The sequence below is a fragment of the Plecotus auritus genome (assembly GCF_963455305.1).
Source record: "Plecotus auritus genome assembly, chromosome: 7".
Taxonomy (NCBI): domain Eukaryota; kingdom Metazoa; phylum Chordata; class Mammalia; order Chiroptera; family Vespertilionidae; genus Plecotus; species Plecotus auritus.
The window spans coordinates 92,245,039-92,264,484 of record NC_137774.1 but is presented as its reverse complement, the minus strand read 5'-3'; the positions used below and the strand labels follow the sequence as shown (position 1 = coordinate 92,264,484).

At 55.9% G+C, this 19,446-nt stretch overlaps 2 protein-coding genes across 4 annotated transcripts in view; both read right to left on the bottom strand.

Annotated features, from left to right (window-relative positions):
* Nucleotides 1–4,749: 4,749 nt before the first annotated feature.
* On the bottom strand, nucleotides 4,750–10,216 carry UPK3B (uroplakin 3B). Of its 2 annotated transcripts, XM_080679666.1 has the most exons (6): nucleotides 10,001–10,216; nucleotides 9,692–9,841; nucleotides 9,172–9,406; nucleotides 7,569–7,648; nucleotides 6,681–6,810; nucleotides 4,750–6,203 (listed from the first exon to the last, which is right to left on the bottom strand). In XM_080679666.1, exons 1-6 carry the CDS (start codon nucleotides 10,083–10,085, stop codon nucleotides 6,044–6,046), a joined length of 840 nt encoding a protein of 279 aa, XP_080535792.1. In that variant the 5' UTR covers nucleotides 10,086–10,216; the 3' UTR covers nucleotides 4,750–6,043. The 2 variants fall into 2 exon arrangements, with proteins under 2 accessions (XP_080535792.1, XP_080535793.1); XM_080679667.1 differs by lacking the exon at nucleotides 9,692–9,841 and having other exon boundaries at nucleotides 10,001–10,206.
* A 1,794-nt stretch (nucleotides 10,217–12,010) lies between these two features.
* DTX2 (deltex E3 ubiquitin ligase 2) overlaps nucleotides 12,011–19,446 on the bottom strand; it is a 36,020-nt gene continuing 28,584 nt past the window's right edge. For both annotated transcript variants that reach the window (XM_080678577.1, XM_080678578.1), the window contains 5 exons: nucleotides 18,434–18,507; nucleotides 16,717–16,875; nucleotides 15,903–16,064; nucleotides 14,607–14,696; nucleotides 12,011–13,531 (listed from right to left, as the gene is read on the bottom strand). In XM_080678577.1, coding sequence (XP_080534703.1) covers nucleotides 13,304–13,531; nucleotides 14,607–14,696; nucleotides 15,903–16,064; nucleotides 16,717–16,875; nucleotides 18,434–18,507 — 713 coding nt within the window. In that variant the 3' untranslated portion in view covers nucleotides 12,011–13,303. The remainder of the gene's footprint in view (nucleotides 13,532–14,606; nucleotides 14,697–15,902; nucleotides 16,065–16,716; nucleotides 16,876–18,433; nucleotides 18,508–19,446) is intronic.

The window sequence follows — 19,446 nt, the reverse complement described above, 5'->3', positions numbered from 1 at the left end:
TTTCTAAGAACAGGGACTGGACCTGAGCCTCTGCATGGCCTGTGGGGTCTCTGGGCAAGGTCTCTAGGCCTGTTGTCCTGCCTAGAATGGGTGCCCAGCAACTGTCCCCTCCCCCTGACTCCACCCCATTCCTCTCCCTCCCCCACCTCCGGGCAGGGGTGGGGTGGGCAGACTGAAGAGTGAGCAGTGAGGTGTAGCTGTGTCCCTTTGCTCCTGTTTCATGCAGGTCCCTCCTGAGAAGTTGGAGCCTGCCCGCCCTCCACCACAGGCATAGGAGAGGCTCCAGGAGCCTAAGGAGGCCATGACGGGGCCAGGTGCTGGGTTCACTCCCTCTGTGCCCAGCTTCCTCCTGTGGACAGTGGGGAGGGGCCGAGCTCTGCAGAGGGTCCTGGTGTCATGCTGGGAGGGACTGGGAAGCTCTGAGGTGGCAGCAACCAATGGTCAAAGTGACAGCTTCTGTCTTCCTCTGAAATAACAAAAAATACCTCAAAGGAAAATATAAAAACATTCACTGAGCATCTACATCTCAGACCTTCTAACTCCCTCCTCTTGTGGCCACTCACAGCAGCCCTGGGTGCCAACAGTCACTGACACCACTGTGCAGACACAACACTGAGGCTCGAGGTGGGGTGTGCACACTCCAGGGCTGACCCTAGAGAGGCCCTCCTCTCCAACACTGGCCCCAGGGACTTCTTAGATGGCAGACAGTCACAAACCCCAGCAAGGCTCTGAGGAATGCCCAGCATTCAATGAAATTCTCTTATTATAGTGGAACTTGCTGACCAGCATAAGTTCTCCATGCTCCTAGATGTGTGAGGTGGCTGCCATTCTTTCTACTTCCCAGCTCCTGCCACTCCCCCTTATGTAGGGGACATTTTCCTGCCGCACATGTCCCAGAGCCAGCACTAGCCATATGATATCTTTGTGAGAATCACAAAAAGGCACCCCTTCTCAGAGCAGACTCGGCCCCTCATCCACACCGGGGCCCTCGTGCACTGCAGCAGTCAGAGTGGGTGCCTTTCCAGCCTCCGATGCAGCCAGGGTGCCCATCAGGGTGCCATGGCCAGTGCAGCGGCCACTGTACCCAGCTTCCAGGCGTGACAGAGCTAAACACTCCCAGGGTGGGACCAGGAAATGCAGCTTTGTGTGGTCTCCAGACCCTGCTCTTGGAGCCTTCAGGAGCTCCCCGATCTCCTCCCGAAAGTTCCTTCCCACCCAACTCTCCTATTTGCAGCTGAGAATACAGGGGTGGGGGTGGAGGAGGGGTTTGGGCCCCTGAGGAGACGGAGCGCCCGTGGTAGCTGTCTTGTGTGTCCTGGGTGAAAGAGACCCTGCTTGTCCAGAGGCCGGACACTAGGTTGCAGTTCTACCCAGTAACGAAGGGTTAAGAAACAATTCAGCCAGGTGAGAGGAACAGTGAGTGACAGAGCCCACGACAGGCAATGCCAGGGCTTCTGTTCTGTTCCCCCCAAATTGTGCTCAATGAGCCTGTCACAAAGGATCACATATTATGTGATTCTGTTTCTGTGAAATGCCCAGAAAGCAGGTGAGGCGTTACCAGGGACGGGACTAAGGGAGGTTGGAGAGGAATGGGGGGTGACTGTTAAATGGGTACAGGGTTCCTTTTGGGGTGATTAAAATGTTCTAAAGTTGATAGTGGTACAACTCTGTGAATACTAAAAGTCATCGAATAGTACACTTTAAATAGTTATATTGTATAATATTTGAATGATATCTCGATGAAGCTGATATTTTAAAAAGAGTATAACGTGCCTTTGATAAAACATTCAGTCAGCAGTTATTTAAGCACCTGCTAGGAGCTGGGCACTGTGCTGGCTCTGGGAGCACCCTGGTGAGCAAACCAGATCTGGTCAGTCCCTGCCCTCCTGAAGTTCACAGTTTACTGGGGAAGATGGAAAAGCTCCCTGTTTTAAATGTCTGATTGCAGGTGGAAAACGTGCTGAGAAGAAAAGGAACACAGTGTCGGAGAGCTGAGGGGCCAGGAAGGGTGTCCCTGAAGAAGGGAATGGGCCAGAGGAAAGGGAGCGAAGTGGAGGAGTGTTCTACATGGAGAGAAAAGCAAGTGCAAAGGCCCTGTGGCCTGTGTGGCTGGAATATAGGGGAGAAGGGATGGGTCATGGGCCCCCATGACTGAACTGTTGAATCCAGAGTCTGTGCTTACAGTAGGAAGTCTCTGAGAGCTGTGAGCAATGGTGTGACACCTTCAGGTTTATGATCTAGTCCAGCCGTGGGCAAACTACGGCCCGCAGGCCGGATCCGGCTGTCTATCCGGTTCTCTTGCTCTCCCCTCCGCTCCTTTACTTTGAATTTATATTAGTTCACACAAACACTCCATCCATGCTTTTGTTCCGGCCCTCCGGTCCAGTATAAGAACCCATTGTGGCCCTCGAGTCAAAAAGTTTGCCCACCCCTGATTCTAGTCCCTCAGGATGCTGGGAGGAGGACAGAGGTGGGGAGCAGCAACACTGGTGTGGGGAGACCAGCAAAGGGCAGCTACTGACATCTCAGCAAGAGACAGGCTGCCGTGTGTGTGTGTGTGTGTGTGTGTGTGTGTGTGTGTGTGTGTGTGTGTTTCCACCTGCTGTCATTCTGATTCCTTTGATTTCAGGTCTGATGAGTCACCTGTGAGTCATCACACCCACATTGATTGCTGTGTTTTCCTTTTTAACAATTAACTTGTTTTTAACCACTGAGCCATTATGTGACGGGCCAATGGATTCCCCAAATACAGCACTGGGGAAAATTTTAAATGCCATTTAACAAAAGAGTCTCCAAAACTCCGTTTAATAAAAGATTCTGCACAGCATGGCTGTCACGGTGTACGCTGCTCAGGGCTGTCATGAGCTGGCCCAGGAAGGGCTGGGTTCTGCTGATGACCCTCTCGAGTGTGACTCTGGGCAGAGTGCCCTGGCCCAGGGCTCAGCGTGACAGTGACAGTGTAGCCATGTGCGACCCGCCCCTCGCTGTGTGGATTCTGGGACCCCCTGGCATGCTTGCCAGCACAGCCCTGAGGCAGAACCGCCCCCCCAATTATGCGGGCTCACAGGGTGGCCTCCTGCTGACCAGGGTAGGCTTCCATCTTTGTAAAATGTTAACCATTTGTTGATGTGCTGTGGACTCACCCACCTGCTAAGATGCGATCCTAGGACTCCCTTTGCTGGGGATCTGCTGAGGCAAGTTAGGTGATACCACCACATACAGGGCTTCTATTTTGCATTCATACCCATCCTCATGTCAGAAACCCAGGCATAGCCTTCTCCTTCTGCCTCATCTCCCTCATCTAAGTCCCCAGTTCCTCCACCACCTCCTGAATATTTCTGAATTCACCTCTTCCTCTCCAACCCCTTTGTCTGCCCTGGTTCAGGGCCCCAGGACCTGCTGCCTGCCCCCGCCCCCCACCCCCGCACCCCCTCCCTGCTCACCCCCAGCACTATCTATACCACCTGAGGGCAACATGGTCTCCTTTCTCCTTTCCTGTCTACTTCACTGACTTCCACTTACCTCTCAAGACTCAGCTCAAGGGCACATACCCAGGTTGTGGCTTGATCCCCAGTGGGGGGTGTACAGGAGGCAGCCTATCAGTGATTCTCTCTCATCATTAATGTTTCTATCTCTCTCACCCTCTCCCTTCCTCTCTGAAGTCAATAAAAAATAAAATAAAATAAAGACTCAGCTCAGAAATCACCACTAGGAAGCCCCCTGACCCTCGGGTGGGATCAGCTACCTCCCCTGGGCTCTCAGCCTCGTCACAGTCTTCACCCGGGTATTGCAATGTCTGTTTGGAGCGTGTCTCTCTGTTCAAGCCCCGGGCAGCCAGATGGGGTGAGAGCAGCTCCTCAGAGGGCTGGGTGGGACTGCTCAGGAGGGAGGGCAGTCCTAGGCGTGCTCAGCATGTCACAGGCTGTGCCTGGGGTCAGCGCAGATGCTGGCACGGGAACAAGCCACAGAGACCCTGCAACATGGAAGAGCCTGGGGTACGTCCTGCTCCTGGCCAATCCTCCTGCCCAGAGGGTTTGTTCATGGTTTCACTCAGCAAACACCAGCAGACCCTGCTCCCTCCCCACCACACCCTCATGGCAGGCCCCAAGCTGGGCATCCGGGTCCTCGAGGGCCTCCTCATCTGGAGTTGGAACCAGGTCTGGACAGGACAGTGTGAGACAGACTCTGCCAGGGGCTGCTGGTGAGGATGAGATGGGGGCATTTTGAACCCTCCTCCAATTCCAGGTCAGGAGGGACCTGGGCTTCAAAGTAGTAGAATTTCAAAGGTGGCTGCCCAAAGGGGCTGGCTCCCATGAGCAGATGCTACCCAGGACACGGGGGCCTGAGCTCCTGGCTGCATCTGACTGCTCTGTCTGTGCCTGGAGGGGATAATGTGCTTGGTGGGGTGCAGGCAGGAGACGGGTGCAGGCAGGAGAGGGGAAAGACCACCCAGAGCCAGGAGTGCATGGGTTTGTAAGTAAAGCCTCCCCTGAAGTGTCTGCCGGGGAGGGAACACTATTAAATACACAGAAATGGCTTAGTAGCTGGTTCCTGGCCCTGCAACACATGGGTTTTCCTAGGGCCTGTCAGGAGATGGGAGCACCCCAAAGAACAGTTAGGTCTAGCAATCAAGGGGACAGGCTCAGGGCAGCCCTAGGCTGGTGGCGGTGGGGCTGGACAGAGCACGGCCAGGCTGGACCCCATGCGTATATGCTCCTCTTCTGAAATCAGCACAGGCACCACGCAGATGGGAAAGCCAGACAGCATTTATTCACCTCGAAAGAGAGGGCACCTGTGCCCGCAGGCCCCCGCAGGGCGCCACAGGCAGTCTAGTGTGGCCAGGGTATATGGGGCCAGGTGGCAGTGGGCAGAGCACAACAGGCAAGTCACTGAGCCTCCGTTTCTGCATCTAGAAAACGGTGGGGGCTGTGTGGATTGGAAAGCACGCAGTGGGCCCTCAAGTGGGAGCGTGGCTGCTCATCCCTCTGGCTTGGTCAAGATGGGGCCTGGAGCACTGACCTCCAGAGACCCTGCTGAGCCCTCCGCCCAACAGCACCCTGCAGGTCTGTGAATAGGAGTGAGCCTGCAGGGCTGTGCGGCAACAGCTGTGGTGCACTGGCGCCCTCGTGTGGCTATGGCGGGTACCACCAAGTTGGTGGGCAATGGAGCGGTGAGTGGGGAGGGGGAATGAAGCCTGTCCTCCAGTGAGGGCTGGTCATGGAACCCAAAGAGCCATTGGGGTGGTTGTCTGGGGGAGTGTGAGCCTCAGGGTATGTGACAATCTGAGGGCGTGACAGCCTCTCAACACTGACAGGTCACATCTGGACATGTGGTCATCGGAGGTCCAGAGCAATGAGTGAGCTCCCCAAGATTTGCCTGAGGCCCCCTGTCTAACACTGTGCATGGCATGCAGCAGGCACTCAACAAACATTTGTGGAGTGAAAGTGAGTAGATCAGTGTGTGAGCCCTCTGTGTGTGCAAGGGGGTTGGAAGCGGTGGCCTTAATCGGTGGCTGGATGGTCATACATGTATCTATGCTCCGTCTGACCTTCTAGCCACCCTCAGGAAGGGCCTGTGCCCAAGGACAATGAAGGGGCCTCTGGAGACTTCACTGCAGCCCCAGACACTGGCAGGTGGGACAGAGGAACAGGGAGACTCAGGCCTCATAGACTCAGTGATGGGCCCAGTTCAGCTCCCTGCACAGGACAGAGCAAGGCCTGCTCCTGGGGCCTGGCAGTTCCCAGTCAGGGTGGCCTTTCCACATTACCCAGCCTCAACTCCCAAGAGGTAGGGATGGAGGTGGGGGCTGGGTACCCAGCCTGACCATAGCCTTCGCCCAAACTCCCCTGCATACAACTTCAGTTGCCTGGAGGGGGTGGGGAGGCAGAATGGGAACGCATTCCGGTGGCTAGTGGTGGGATTTCAGGGAGCGGGGAAGTGTGATGGGTTGGGCCATGTGGGTGAAAGGGCTGAGAAGGAGCACTGTACCCTTGTCTCCCCCTCACCCCTGCCCAGTGCCCCAACCCCAAGCACGTAGGCCAGGCTAGGGACTGAGGCTGGGGAGGGGGTCCAGGCCAGGCTCGCAGCCCACAGGCAGGGTGGCCACTTCACTGGGCGGGATGTGGTGAGTCATGTAGCGCTTGCCCATGAAGGAGCCGATCCGAAGCTGCTCAGGGACCTCCTCAGGCCACCACAGGCTGGAGCTGGACAGAGGAGGAGCAGCGGTGTCACTGCTGGATGAAGCTAGCTGCCACTTCAGGGCCTCCTCCCCACTCCCACATCCCTCCTCCTGCAGCCTCTGATCTCCCTGTCCTCCCTTCTAGAACAAGCTGGAGGCCTGCCTCCTCCAGGTGGCCACCCTGATTACCCCAGTGTCAGTTCACTGAATTGATAGATGGGCTCACTGGAGAGAAACCAAGGCCCGGGAGGACAAGGGCCAAAGCAAAGGACACACTGATGGACGGGGCAGAGCCAGGTGGCCCCTTCTCTGAACCTGTGGTTAGAAGAGCTGCTGGACGCCCTCTCTGACCTCCCAGGAGAGAGACTCAGGTGGGAATTCTCTGCACCAGGGACAGGTCCCAGCTCAAAACCACAGGGTCAGGGAGGCTTTCCAGGTTCAGGGGGCAGGGAGTGGGGAGGGGTTCCAGGTGGGAAGGGGCCCGGGGAGTGTCACCACTCACAAGCGCACAGTGGAGGCAGCCAGGAAGGCCAGGAGCAGGAGGCCAGCCAGAGAAGAGAGGATGGAGGTGATAACAATCATGTCACCACTCCGCCGCCCTGGCCACGTGTCGATGGAGCCTGGAGACTTCCCTGCACACACAGCGATGCTCAGAGGCTGCCCTTGGACCCCAGGGCAGTCCCCTCACCCATGTTCATACCCAAAGCTGGGCTCTCTCATCCACAGACATCTGTCCATCTCAGAGGGGCATCTGTGCCCTGTAGCCTGGGCCACCCATCGCTCCAGCCTCCACCCTGGTCTCACCTTCTAGGCTGTTCCCACCAAAGTGCCCATCCCTGGCACACCCAGCAGCAGCAGACCTGAAGCCTGACCATGTGGCTGCCCTGCTCCCTGGAGCCTGGCATACAAGTGCCCGCCCCATCTCCGGCTCCTGCAGCCCATCTCCCAGGCATCGCCCACACCGGACGTCTGGTCTTCACACAAGCAGTGTCCTCGGCCTGGTCATTCATGCTGGCTTCCTGGGGCCCTGCTGAGGGAAGCCTCCCAGAACCTGGGGCCCTGACGGACTGCCCTCCTTGCTTTGGCCCTTCTTCTCCCCCAGCAATGCTGGGCCCAGGCTGGCTCCCCATAGGAAGGAAAGGCTGCTGCTGCCCATGACTGAGCTGGGGCCTGGGCACCCAAGAGTGGCAAACATGTGGGGTTGGACAGAGCCAGTGCCCCACCCCCAGCACCACTGTCTGTGTGGAGGCTTCGCCGGATTTGAACACTGCCACCAGGCACCCAGTCCCACAGCAGCGGGGGGCAGGGGGTGGAGGGGGCAGCTGAGCACGACCATTTCGCAGAGTGTAAGGGACAGACTGGAGCCAGGACACCCCCTCCCCAGCGCTACCTTGGTGGAGAGTGATGGGGCCGGACCACCTGGTCTCGGCCTGGGGTGAGCCCCCAGCGTCCATCAGGAGGAACTTCACCCTGGAAAGAGGAGGAGGGGTGAGGCTCAGAGCCTCAGCTGCCTAGACAGGGCGCCCAACACAGCCAGACTCTAGGCAGCTCTTCTGGGCCAGCTGTGAGCCTTGGCTCTGCGGGCAGTACAAGCTGGGGCAGCCGTGGGCAAACTACGGCCCACGGGCCGGATCCGGCCCGTTCGGCTGTTCTATCCAGCCCGCGGAGCCGAAAGACCGTACCCTTTTATGTAATGATGTTTACTTTGAATTTATATTAGTTCACACAAACACTCCATCCATGCTTTTGTTCCGGCCCTCTGGTCCAGTTTAAGAACCCATTGTGGCCCTCGAGTCAAAAAGTTTGCCCACCCCTGAGCTGGGGGCTGTAGGCCTCCCAGGGGAGAAATGCTGGCCCCATGGAATCTCTGAAGCCACGGAAGACCTTTCTTTTCCCCCCCCCCCCGCCCCCGCCATAGGGGCAAGCACCCCAGCTAAAGGCCTAGAGAGGGAGGGGTACATTAAGGGTGCATGCAGAGTCCAGGATCACAGAGAAGGGCAGGCTGGCACTGAGGGCACCAAGGGCCATGCAGAGGGGTCGTGTCTTTGAGGGGGCTGGGGAGCTCTGGGAGGTTTCTAAGCATCAAGAGGCTCGGGCAGCCCGGCCAGTGTGGCTCAGTGTCGGCCTATGAATAAGAAGGTCATGGTTCGATTCCCAGTCAGGGCACATGTCCAGGTTTCAGGCTCGATCCCCAGTAGGGAGTGTGAAGGAGGCAGCCCATCAATGATTCTCATCATTAGTATTTCTATCCTTCTCTCCCTCTCCCTTCCTCTCTCTGAAATCAATAAAAACGTATTTTTAAAAAGAGACTCAGACAGGCTGGTACTGAGGGAAGCTGGCTCTGGTAGCTGCTAGGGATGGAGGCCAAGCCAGGGAGTGGGCCTGGGTGGGGGAGGTGGACCTAGCAGGGCTGGGTGAGAGGGCAGAGGGAGGCGGATGGAGATGCTGGCCCAGCCCACACCACACCTTCCCTGCACCCCTGTGGTTCTCCCAGTTGGACTTGGCCTCCCTGAGGACACCTGGCCTCATCCTGTGGCCCGGGCAGCCCATGTCTGGACACCTGCCTTGCTACCCCGGCTCTAACCTGACCTCAGCAAGCCACTGGGCGCTTTTGGGGCTCTCTTCCTTTGCTTCCCCACCTCATACCCACTGACTGGGTCTGATCTCAGCCCTGTGCTTACTTTCCCACCAGATCTACCCATGGGAGAAACAGTGGGCCCATGAGTGCAGCCCTGTCACCCCCAGACAGCTCTGGTGCCACCTCTTCCCCCTGGGCCCACCCAAAAGCTGGAATTCTGCCTGCCCCCCAGCTGTGATGAGTGCTGCTCTCTCCCAGCCCTCCCACCCAACCCCAGAGGAAGAAGCCAAGGTTTGTGAATGGAAAGAGCCTGCAGCCAGGATGGGGCCTGGGGAAAGGCTAGGGAGGGCAACCCTGGTCCCTGAAACCCCTCCTCTCCCAGGCCCCATCCCAGGCTCCAGGCAGAGAGACCCACCTGTAAGGTCCAGGGCCAGGGAGGGGGGTGTTGCAGTAGGATGGCTGGTGAAGGTCAGCCAGGCAGTCAGGGTCATTGCCCACCCGCAGCACGGGGATGCCGCTGTCACCCACGGGATCCTCGCAGGGCAGCTGGTCCAGGGACAGGGGAAGTGTCATGTAATGGCCATCCGTCAGCAGCTGTGGGAAAGCTGGGATCTCAGCCAGTGTCTTCGGGTTCTGGAAGTCCCTGGAGGCTGTGGAAGGGAGGGACCGACTGATGGGGATGGTAAGCGAGTGAAGCCAGGCCTTCCTTGCCACAATCCCCGGCTGGGTCCAAGGCCTCCAGCACTGGCCCTTCAGCACCCAGAGGGCCCCTGTGACACAAAGCAGGGTTTGTCACCCTCTCAGAGCCCCTCTCCATAAAGCCCAACTCCCAATCCACACCCAGTTGTGGAACATCAGTGAGGGGCTCCCCAGACCCTGCAGCTTTCCTCAGCCCCACCCCTCACCCCAGGCCCCACACCTGCACTGGGACACACCATTGCTAAAGGCCACCACCAGCCAGACAGTGTCGGCAGCCCTGGCATGACCGTCCAGCACACAGCGCGGCTGCTCCAAGGAGAATGTGGTGGCCGTCACCTTCCCTTCCAGGTCCCCGGCTGTTATCTGCGGCGTGTAGGGGATCAGCTCTGTGGCCATGGAAATAGGTGTGAGGGTCCTGGGGCCCCCTGCCCTGGGGCTGCCTCTCCCAGTTAGAGGATGTGGGCTCCCAGGGTCCAAACACACCAGCAGGTGCCCCAGCCCCTTGGGTCTGACCAGGTGCATCCAATCCCTGGACCCCCACTCACCTAGGCTCGTGCAGGGCTGGGGCCAGACCAGTGCCACCAAGAGGAACAGCAGTCGTGAGTGAGGCTGCCTCTGGGGGAGCCCCATGACAGCCACCTTCTACCACATCCACAGCCTGGGGCTGGGCTGGCTGCCTCCTGCTGCCCCCCTCCCCCAACACTAGGCCTGGAGAAGCTGGTTAGTCAGGCTGCCAGGTTGGCCAAGGGCTGGAAAGACCTGAAAATGTGAATGCACCCAGCCCCTCCCCTCAGCCCAGTCCCCCACAGGGAGGAGCCTGGGCAGGGCACTAGTGCGGGGCAGGCCTGGGCTGAGGGAGAGGCCACTGGAGCTCAGAGCCCCACGTCTGAATTTAGGCCCCACCCAGCCTCCCAGGCCTGGGGAGGAGGACCAATCTCTGGAACCTTGGGCTCAGGGCCACATGCCTGAGATTCCTGCGCCCCAGGTGCCAGGAGACAACCTCTGGCCTCCCATCCCCACCCAAGAGCAAGCCTGGGGCAGCTCCAACCTGTCCAGCTCCAACCCCATCACAGCCGCCTGGCCCTGCAGCCACCTTGCGCCCAGCCCTCCCTCCTGGGGCCACATCCTCCCTGGTTCTTCAGTTCCCCTGTCCAAGGGAAGAACTTAGAGGAAGCTGTGTACAGCCCTTGACAGCTGACAAGCCCCCCACTTACATTACTCCCTTTGGTTCTCCCGATATACATGGGTGGGGCAAAAGTAGGTTTACAGTTGTTCATCAATAGTTAATACACGAATAAACTGTTTTGCTCACTCACAACTGTAAATATATAAACCACATATATTTTTTACTAAGATCTAATCCATATATTATAAAGTCCATCCTTTTAAAGTGTACAGCTAACTGGTTTTTAGTATATTAACAAGGTTGTACAACCAACATTAATTCCAGAAATTTTTTATTTCAAGAAGAAACACAGTACCCTTGAAAAGTCTCTCCCCCTCCCTCCCCTCTGGGAACCACTCCCACTTTCTGCCAGGATTTGCCTATTCCGGACATTGCACATAATGAAATACAGTATGCGGCTTCTCATGCCTGGCTCTTTCACTTGGTATCATGTTTTCAAGGTTCATCGATGCTGCCGTAGGTCAGTACTTCATTTTTATGGCTAAGTATCATTCCACCGGTATGGACAGACCACATTTAGTTTAGCCATTCATCAGCTGATAAGTTGGGTTTTCCCCACCTTTTGGCTATTATGAATAATGCTGCTAGGAACACTCATGAACAAGCTTTGGTTTGGACATGTTTTCAGTGCTTGGATGAGAACCTAGGAGTGGGGTGGCTTAGTCATATGGCAACCACTTTTTGAGGAATTGCCCAACCGTTCTCCAAAGCAGCTGCATTTTACATCCACCAGCAGCAAAGGACTCCTGATTTCTCCACATCCTCATCAACATTTGCTATTTTCCTTTTTCTTTATAATAACCATTCTCCTTGATCATGACATGGTATCACTTTGTGGTTTTGTTTCCCTGATGACACTGAACATTTTTCATGTGCCTGTCAGCCATCTGCATATCTTCTTTGGAGAAAAGTCCTTTGCTTTAAAAAAAAAAAAATTGGGTATTTTTCTTCTTATTGTTGAGTTATTGAGTTCCTTATACAGTCTGGGTATTAGACCCTTATTAGGTAGATGATTTGCAAACATGTTCTCCCATCCTGATTCTCATATAATGGTGGGAGTCAAGAGGGCAGCGGCACGCAGGTGCCATCCAACTCCCCAGCCCTGGGAGCCTGTGGAGTGGGTCTCACTGTGGAACCAAACAGGTTGGGGGGCAGCCAGGCCTCTCTACCCTCCCTAGGACCAGCTCCCCATTAGGCTCAGTGGGCAGTGCCCAGGGCCCACAATACATTCAGGGGCCCAGGAAAAGTCCTAGTTTCTTTTAAAATCAGAAGGAAAAAAATAAACTTCTAAATGGAAGAAAATGCTCTAACATATTTTCATCTTTATATCAACACATCATAAAACAGAATTTAACTTTTCTTTTTTTTTAAACACATTTTTATTGATTTCAGAGAGAGAGAAAGAAACATCAATGATGACAGAGAATCACTGATTGGCTGCCTCCTGCACGCCCCATACTGGGGATCGAGCCCACAATCCAGGCATGTGCCCTGACTGGAAATACGTTCAAGGTTGATGCTCAACCATTGAGCCACGCCAGTCGGGCATAACTTCTTTTTTTAATCCTCACCCGAGGATACAGTTTTATTGATTTTAGAGGGAGAAACCCACAATCTAGGTATTTCCTCCAACCGGGAATCGAACCCACAAGATTTTGGTGTATAGGACGACACTCCACCTGGCCAAGGCTAACATTTTTCTTATAGAGGAAGGATCCCACAGGCACAAGTGTCCCTGGCCCAAAATACATCTGTGTCCCTCCAGGCTCAGGCCACAAGCACTCCACCCCACCCCCGGCAGACAGCAAGTCTGAGAGTATTTGATCCTCTTTCTGAAAGGGTTCAGAAGGCTTATGACTTTGAGGATATCAGACCAATCCTGTCCCGGATTCCAGCTCTGGCTCTACCACTAGCTGGGACCTTGGGCCAGTCACTATATCCTTGAACCTCAGTTTCCCCATCTGTAAAATGGAGACAGCAGCACTTGCCTCCTATGAGCAGTGCTCCCCAGAACTTAGGGAAGTAATGGGATGTGGGCTCGGAGTTGCTGGACTCTACAGTGCAAGGACTGGAGTGGGGGAGGGGGAAGCAGCACGGTCAGTGCCATGGGCTTTCTGGCTCTCACTGCAGCCTGTTTGTTCATTTAGGAAATGGGAGTTGAATGGGCAGCCCATAAGGTCCTTGCCAGCAGGACACGTGTGTGCGGGCCTTCATACATCTCGTACGCACGTGCACGCGTGCGCACATATACACACACATCCTCTCCACTGACACATACACTAGGGCCTGCTGACTTTGGCTATTGAATATTTATTGCGAAAACAGAACATCTGAGGTATGAGAAGCTGACCCAGACCCATGCCTGCCCCTGGCTAGGGGTGGGGCAGTCTCTCCTCAGCCCATGCCAGGCCCCCAGCACTGAGGTAGCTGCATCTTAAGCCCCACAAGTACAATTCCCCAGGCTTGCGGGTTCCCAAGCCAATCCAGGCCTGGAGGGGAAGAGGAAGGAGGAAAGGCAAACAGGAGAGGCCCCAGCTTCGATGGAAAATGCCCATACCCCCAATAAACATGTCAGCTTCTGCGGAAAGCACCTTCCTGCCTGTCCATCTCAAGAGCAGCCCAGCCGGCAGTGGGGATGGGCGGCTGGCTGCCAGGCTGGTGGTCACTGCTGCTCCAGGCAGTCCTCCGTCACTCCCTGGGCAGCCAGCTCAGCCAGCACATTCTGCAGGTAGTTGGGGTCAGGGTAGCCATGGCCTGTCACATTGCGGTCCATCTCTGTCTTGTGATGGATCTCGTTCCACACTACCGTGTCAGTCTCGCCTGTGGTGCTGGACGTCCCCACTGTGAAGATAAGTCGCCTCTTCCAGGCCACCTTCAGCAGCTCTAGGACCTGCCCCAGGAGGAGGAGGAAGAAAAGGAAGAGGAAGTGAGGGAGGAAGAGTGAATAAGCGCTGGCCTTCACAGGTTTTTCCACCCTGGGGAAGAGTTTGCCAGGCGACAAGGTGGGAGCACCCACTGCCTTCCCCTAATTTGCCCCAGTGATAAGGATAAGGTCAGCAGCACCAGCCACCCACCAAGGTCAGCTGTGGGTTGTGTCGGTGCTGCATGCTAGGACCTTGGTTCATTCACCATGTGCCATTAACCACCAGCAGGGTCCCTGGGAGCTGGGCCCTTTCTCCTCTCCATTCTGTCTGTTGCTACCTTAAGTGGTGTCATCCACAGTCCCAGATGAAATCCCATCTGTGGGGGTCCCCAGCTTTTAGCTCTAACCCTGACCCCTCTGGAATGCCAACTGCTGTTCTGACAGTCCAATGGACCTCACCCTGAGCACTTCCATGACTCAAGTCTTGGCCCTCCCACCTCAGACAGTGCTGCCATCTACTCAGCCCGACACCTGATTAGTCCCTATTTCCAAGTACATCTTGGATGAGCTTCCTTCTGTCCCTCCTCATTGAATCCAGGCCTCCCTGCTCTCTCCTATTCCTGCTGCTCTCCATGCTCAGCCATCTGGAGTCTGTCCTCTCCACAGCAGCAGAGAGAGCTTTATCAAAACTAAAATCTGCAGCTCCTACAACTCTGCTGACACACCAGTCCCACAGGCCAGCGACCACCTTCATTCCTTGTGCAGCTCACTCCCCGTCACCCACTTGGTCCTCCTTCAGGCTCCTTACATCTTCCCAGCCTGTTCCCATCTCAAAGCTGTCACACTAGTTGTTCTGTCTCCCACAGGCAAGGAAAGTCCTACCTCGGCTATCAGTGCAGAGGCACAACCTGGCCCACTAGGCTGCTCGGAGACAGTCGCTCCTCCCCACGCCCCAGTAAAGTACGGACCCGGTACTCCCGGCACCTTGAGGATGCCCAGCCCACAGCAGGGTTCCTGGGAAGGAGTGGCCTTGCACTGGAACCAGCACTTGGGCACAGGCCTGCCAGCAAGGGGCCCTTCCCAAGGGTGGCACGGGCTTTACCTTGCGGCCCTGGGCATTGTCAGGAAGGTAGCACTGGCGGGGAAACCCTCTGGCAGTAAACGGCTTCCCGGGGTTGGGGTGCTCAGGGCCCTGCAGGAGGAACACAGACAAGGGAGTGGGGGTGCTCTGAGAGAGGCTCACCCATTAGAGCTGCACAAAACATGCAAGGCCCAGCCTCGCCCCTTTACCCTCCTGGCTGGGGCTATTTCTAAGCTCAAGTGGCCAAATAAATGGCTGCCTCTCTCAAATCCTGCCCCTAGGAGACCCAGCGTGAACATGGCTGCCCTCCCTGAATGCATGCTACTACTCCCCCTGGCACCAGATACTCCTCCCTTCTTCTATTTCCCTGATGAGAACAGAACCCCTCAGAGGCTGGACTGAGGCTCCTACTTCCTTCGGCAATCCTCCAGGCACGGGCCTCTCTGGACTGGACAGCAGGTCTGCCAGCCTTCAGGACACCCTCACTCCAGCACACAGGCCCCTCCAGTCTTCACTCTAGAAGTGGCTGGAGCAGGGCCCTGGACAGTGGCCATGGTCTGCACAGGAGTGTGGGGTGGCACGGCAGACAGCCCTTGCTCCTGTCCTCTGCCACACAGTGACGCGTCACGTATAGCAACAAGTTTCCCTCTGGCCCTATGGTTCCAACCCTGTCTAGAACGCTTTAAAATTTCACTCTCAGCCAAGGAGAAGTAGAAGGCAACCAGGGAAGAGCACATGATTAAACAAAATAGAGGGATGGGACGCCCCATCTGTGGCAGATGGGCCCCCTCGGTCTCCCGGTCCCCACTGCCCTGCATCTTTCCAAACTGCCCCAGGCTCTGAGATCAACCCTGGCCCAAGGAAGGAGGCCTGAGGGGCCAGTGCTCCTGTCTGGGTCTCCACTGGGATCCTGCAGCCTTCTGCTAGGATCTTTGTCTTGTTTCTGACATTGAGACCCAGCCCTGCCACTCCCAACCCAGCTTCATCTGGCTACTGAGCCAGTCTCCCCATCAGTCTTCACTGCTGGCACCTCCCTGTCCTGTCCTGTGGCCCCAAGAGGGTCCTGCCCCTCAACACAAGTGTTCTTCCTGTTTATGCACTTGAACTTCTGCCAAGTACAGATCCAGCTAAGACGTCTCTGCCTCCAGGAAGCCTTCCCTACCTCAGGAAAGAGCCGAGGGCCACCTTTGCTTCCTAAGAGTTTGCTATCACCCCCTGCACTCGTGCCTCCTGTTCCTGACATCCTGACAGTGACCAGGGGACAGACTGCTGGGAGAAGGCTGATCCCAGGAGGCTCCTCTTTGCCGGGGCCCTTACCTGAATGCCATGAGGAATGTTGTAAACTATGAGTATTGTCCCGCAGTCCTCGTGGCCAGGGAGGGACACCTGGAAGCTGAACACCTCCATCTTCCCCCGAGGCTGGGTCCCAGTTTTCTCTCCATAGATGGTTTTGCAGGAAGGACACTGTAAACTTCCATCCTGAGACAAGGCAGAACGCCACACACTGAGCTGGAGGCCCTGAGGGAGCACCTAGGCACAGCCACCCACCATCTAGATGGGAAGGAGGCCTGCAGGAGGACAGGTCAGCTGATATCACACATCGGGTCTGGGCATGTGGCCCAACTCCCAGGCAGCCTCCTCACACAGAAACTTGATTCCAACAGCTTCCTTAGAAAGAAAAGTTTTGTACCAGAAACTTGTTATGTAATTTTCATTAAAGGAGACTGGCATCAGGTAGAAAAATCAGGTTTATGAACAAAAGACCCCACAGTCTAATCGCATTTCAAGTCAAACAAGAAACCCTGTGACTGATCAACTGCTGGTGCTGGCACCCTACTGGTACGGGATACACAGGGACACTGTGGAGAAAGGCCAAGCCACGCCTGAACGTCTGCCACGTCTCAGTTCTCTCCATCCTCCCACCTCTGTCCACTCTGGCTGAACGCCACCGAAGGAAGAGCAGCCAGATGTCACCCGCCACCCCCAGCCCCCAACCCCATCCTGTTGCAGAGAAGGGGCTGCCTCTGAGCACACCCCAGGTCCTTCACAAGGCAACTACAGTCATCTGCTCAGATGCAGCATGACCGGACAGGTCACCCCTGGCCCCCACCCTGGGTCAGCATGTAGGCACCTTGTTCCCATTGCAGTACATGGCCAGCAGGCAGAGCAGGTGGAAGGCATGACTACACTTGGTAAGGCGACCCACAGCCACTGGTCCAATGGTCATGCTGTTGGTCACGTCACTGTACCCAGACGCCACGGACAGTTTCTCCATACAGATGATGCAGTCCTGGAGGGGGACCAAACACAGGGAACGTTCACCAAAAGAGCCGAGAGGCAAGACTTGTAGGGAAAGGCCTTCATCTGCTGACCTGCCAGAGTTACAGTCAAAGTCAATTCAACAGTCTTTGTTCCAGAGGCTGGGAACAGATGAGTCACTGGGATCTGTGCCCACAGGGGCTTACCCTAGTAGGAGAAAGGACGGGCAGCACTGAGCACGGGGCCAGTGCAGGAACAGAAGCAAAGGCCAACACAGCGGCAGAAACAGCCAGATAGAGAGGAAGAAAGCAGGAGAGGCCCTCCACGCTGGGTTTTCAAGGAAAAGGGGAACTTGCTGGATGGGTAAGAGCGGGAATGGACGTTCCGGCTACAGGGAAGAGAATGCTCTGAAACATGAACCAGTATATAGTCTGGGAGGGGCGGTAGCACCTATAGGGGCAGGGTGAACAGGGTGTAGATGAGACAAGACAGGCGAGGATCAGACCCCAGAAGCTTCTGATCATGCTCAGGAGTCGGGGCTTTGTCTTATACATCAGGCCTCATGGAGGGGTTTTCCGCAGGTTTGTAGCACAAGGGCAAAGAGAAAGACAAATTAGTGCTGTGAAGTGGGAACAGAGAGGACTGGAGGGAGGATGAGAGACACAAGGATGCCTTTCAGGCTTCTGTCTAAACTAGCCATGGGCAAACTACGGCCCGCGGGCCGGATCCGGCCCGTTTGGCTGTTCTATCCGGCCCGCGGAGCCGAAAGAGCGGAGGGTTCTCTTGTTCTCCCCTCCGCTCCTTTACTTTGAATTTATATTAGTTCACACAAACACTCCATCCATGCTTTTGTTCCGGCCCTCCGGTCCAGTTTAAGAACCCATTGTGGCCCTCAAGTCAAAAAGTTTGCCCACCCCTGGTAAACCTTTACCAACCTTACGTTTCTCACATACTCGACTTGCAGGAGAAACAGGCCAGTGAAGAGTCCTCGGCTCTGTTCTGGAAGGATTGACATTTAGCCCAACTCCTCCAGATGCTCCGGACTCTCCATTCAAATCAGAGAAAAGTAGCACTCATGGCCCCTCCATGTGGCTCAGCAGAGAAAGAGGTTTGAGCCCTATTGACGGCTTTAACAGGGTCTGGTAGGCCCTGTTAATTACAGGAACCCTGACCAGCTCTCCCATAGCTAAGGTGTAGGACTGCTCTCTGGACAAGGCCACTTCCCTTCTACACCAGCATCAACCTCGGGGAGTGGGGCAGGCTCTCCCACTCCTTGTCTCCAGGACCCCCAACCCCCAAGATGGCACAGGGCTACACAGAGGCCTGTACAGCAAGCGAGGAGCTCTGCTCAGGATCACACTTGTTTGTGACAAAGCTAAGATTGAAATCTAAGTTTCAAAAGCTACAGCCGCCTCATCCTGGTAAGGCCTAACTCATAGGGAGGCTGGGAGATTAAACCCAAGTGCCAAGGGCATGGTGCAGGCATCGGAGGTGCCCTTCTAGCAGAGGCCAGGTTGGCGGCCTTCTCGTCTGGAGCTGCCCCTTGTTTCTAAACAAAACTACAAGCAGCCTGGCTCCTGTGCACCTACCTCATCTGGGGTAGTCTTCAGCTCTTCGGTATAGTTTCTTATCACCTGCTCGGGCTCTGGCTTTGGAGTCCCTCCTAGAAGAGAAGAACATCAGCAGTGTCCCAACGAGTATGAACTGGAGATGCTGAAACCAGAGAAAGGAGGACAAGGGAGAAGTCCAAGCTGCCAGGAGGGATGGTAGAGGGCTGAGACAGGAACATTAGCATGCAAGAGGAGAGACCTGGAGTCAGGCGCACAACACTCTGCTTGGCTGAGCCCTATCCAGGAGCCCAGCCCCAGGAGCCCCGGAGGCAGAGGAAGAGGAGCAGAGACAGCAGCTGGTCACAGCCCTCAGGTCCCTGTGCACATTCGGTCAGGAAACCAGACCCAGGCTCCTTGGAGGACATGAGGAAAAGTCAAACAGCAGTTTCTAGAACAAACTACTCTGGAGCGTGTGCTGGCAGTGCTATTTCACTCCAGTTTCATTATTCTTATAATAAAGTCTCCGTAAGAAAAGTTTTAAGAGGCGAGTGTGTAGCGGGTGCCTACCCTGTGTGAGCGTCTGTGTGCACGCTGACAGCAGACGACGGCCACACTGACATTGTCACAACAAGCTGCCAAAATCTTCTGAGTCTGTCCCAGACTGTGGAATCTTAGTGACACACCTACTCGGTTCCTAAGGCGAGTGATCTGGGAAGCAGCCAAGATATGCAGCAGGAAGGGTGCCCTGGCCGCCCACTCCTCTCAAAACCTCCCACTCCTCTGTGCACATGTACAAGAGGCTGGGAGGGGAGCCCTGCATCCACACAAACTCTGAACCTGTACCAACAGGCCTCACCCAAGGACAAGAGGGAATCCATACAGCCCGGCGGGAGGCGGGGGGGGGGGGGGGGGGGAGGGGCGCGGGCGTTGTCCAGACAGACAGCGGCAGAACCAGAGAGAACTTGAGAACGGTAGCAAAGCCTGTGCGAGAGCAGAGAGGAGAGGCCAGGGAGACCAGGGCAACTTGGGAACACAGTCCTGCAGGGCTCCTC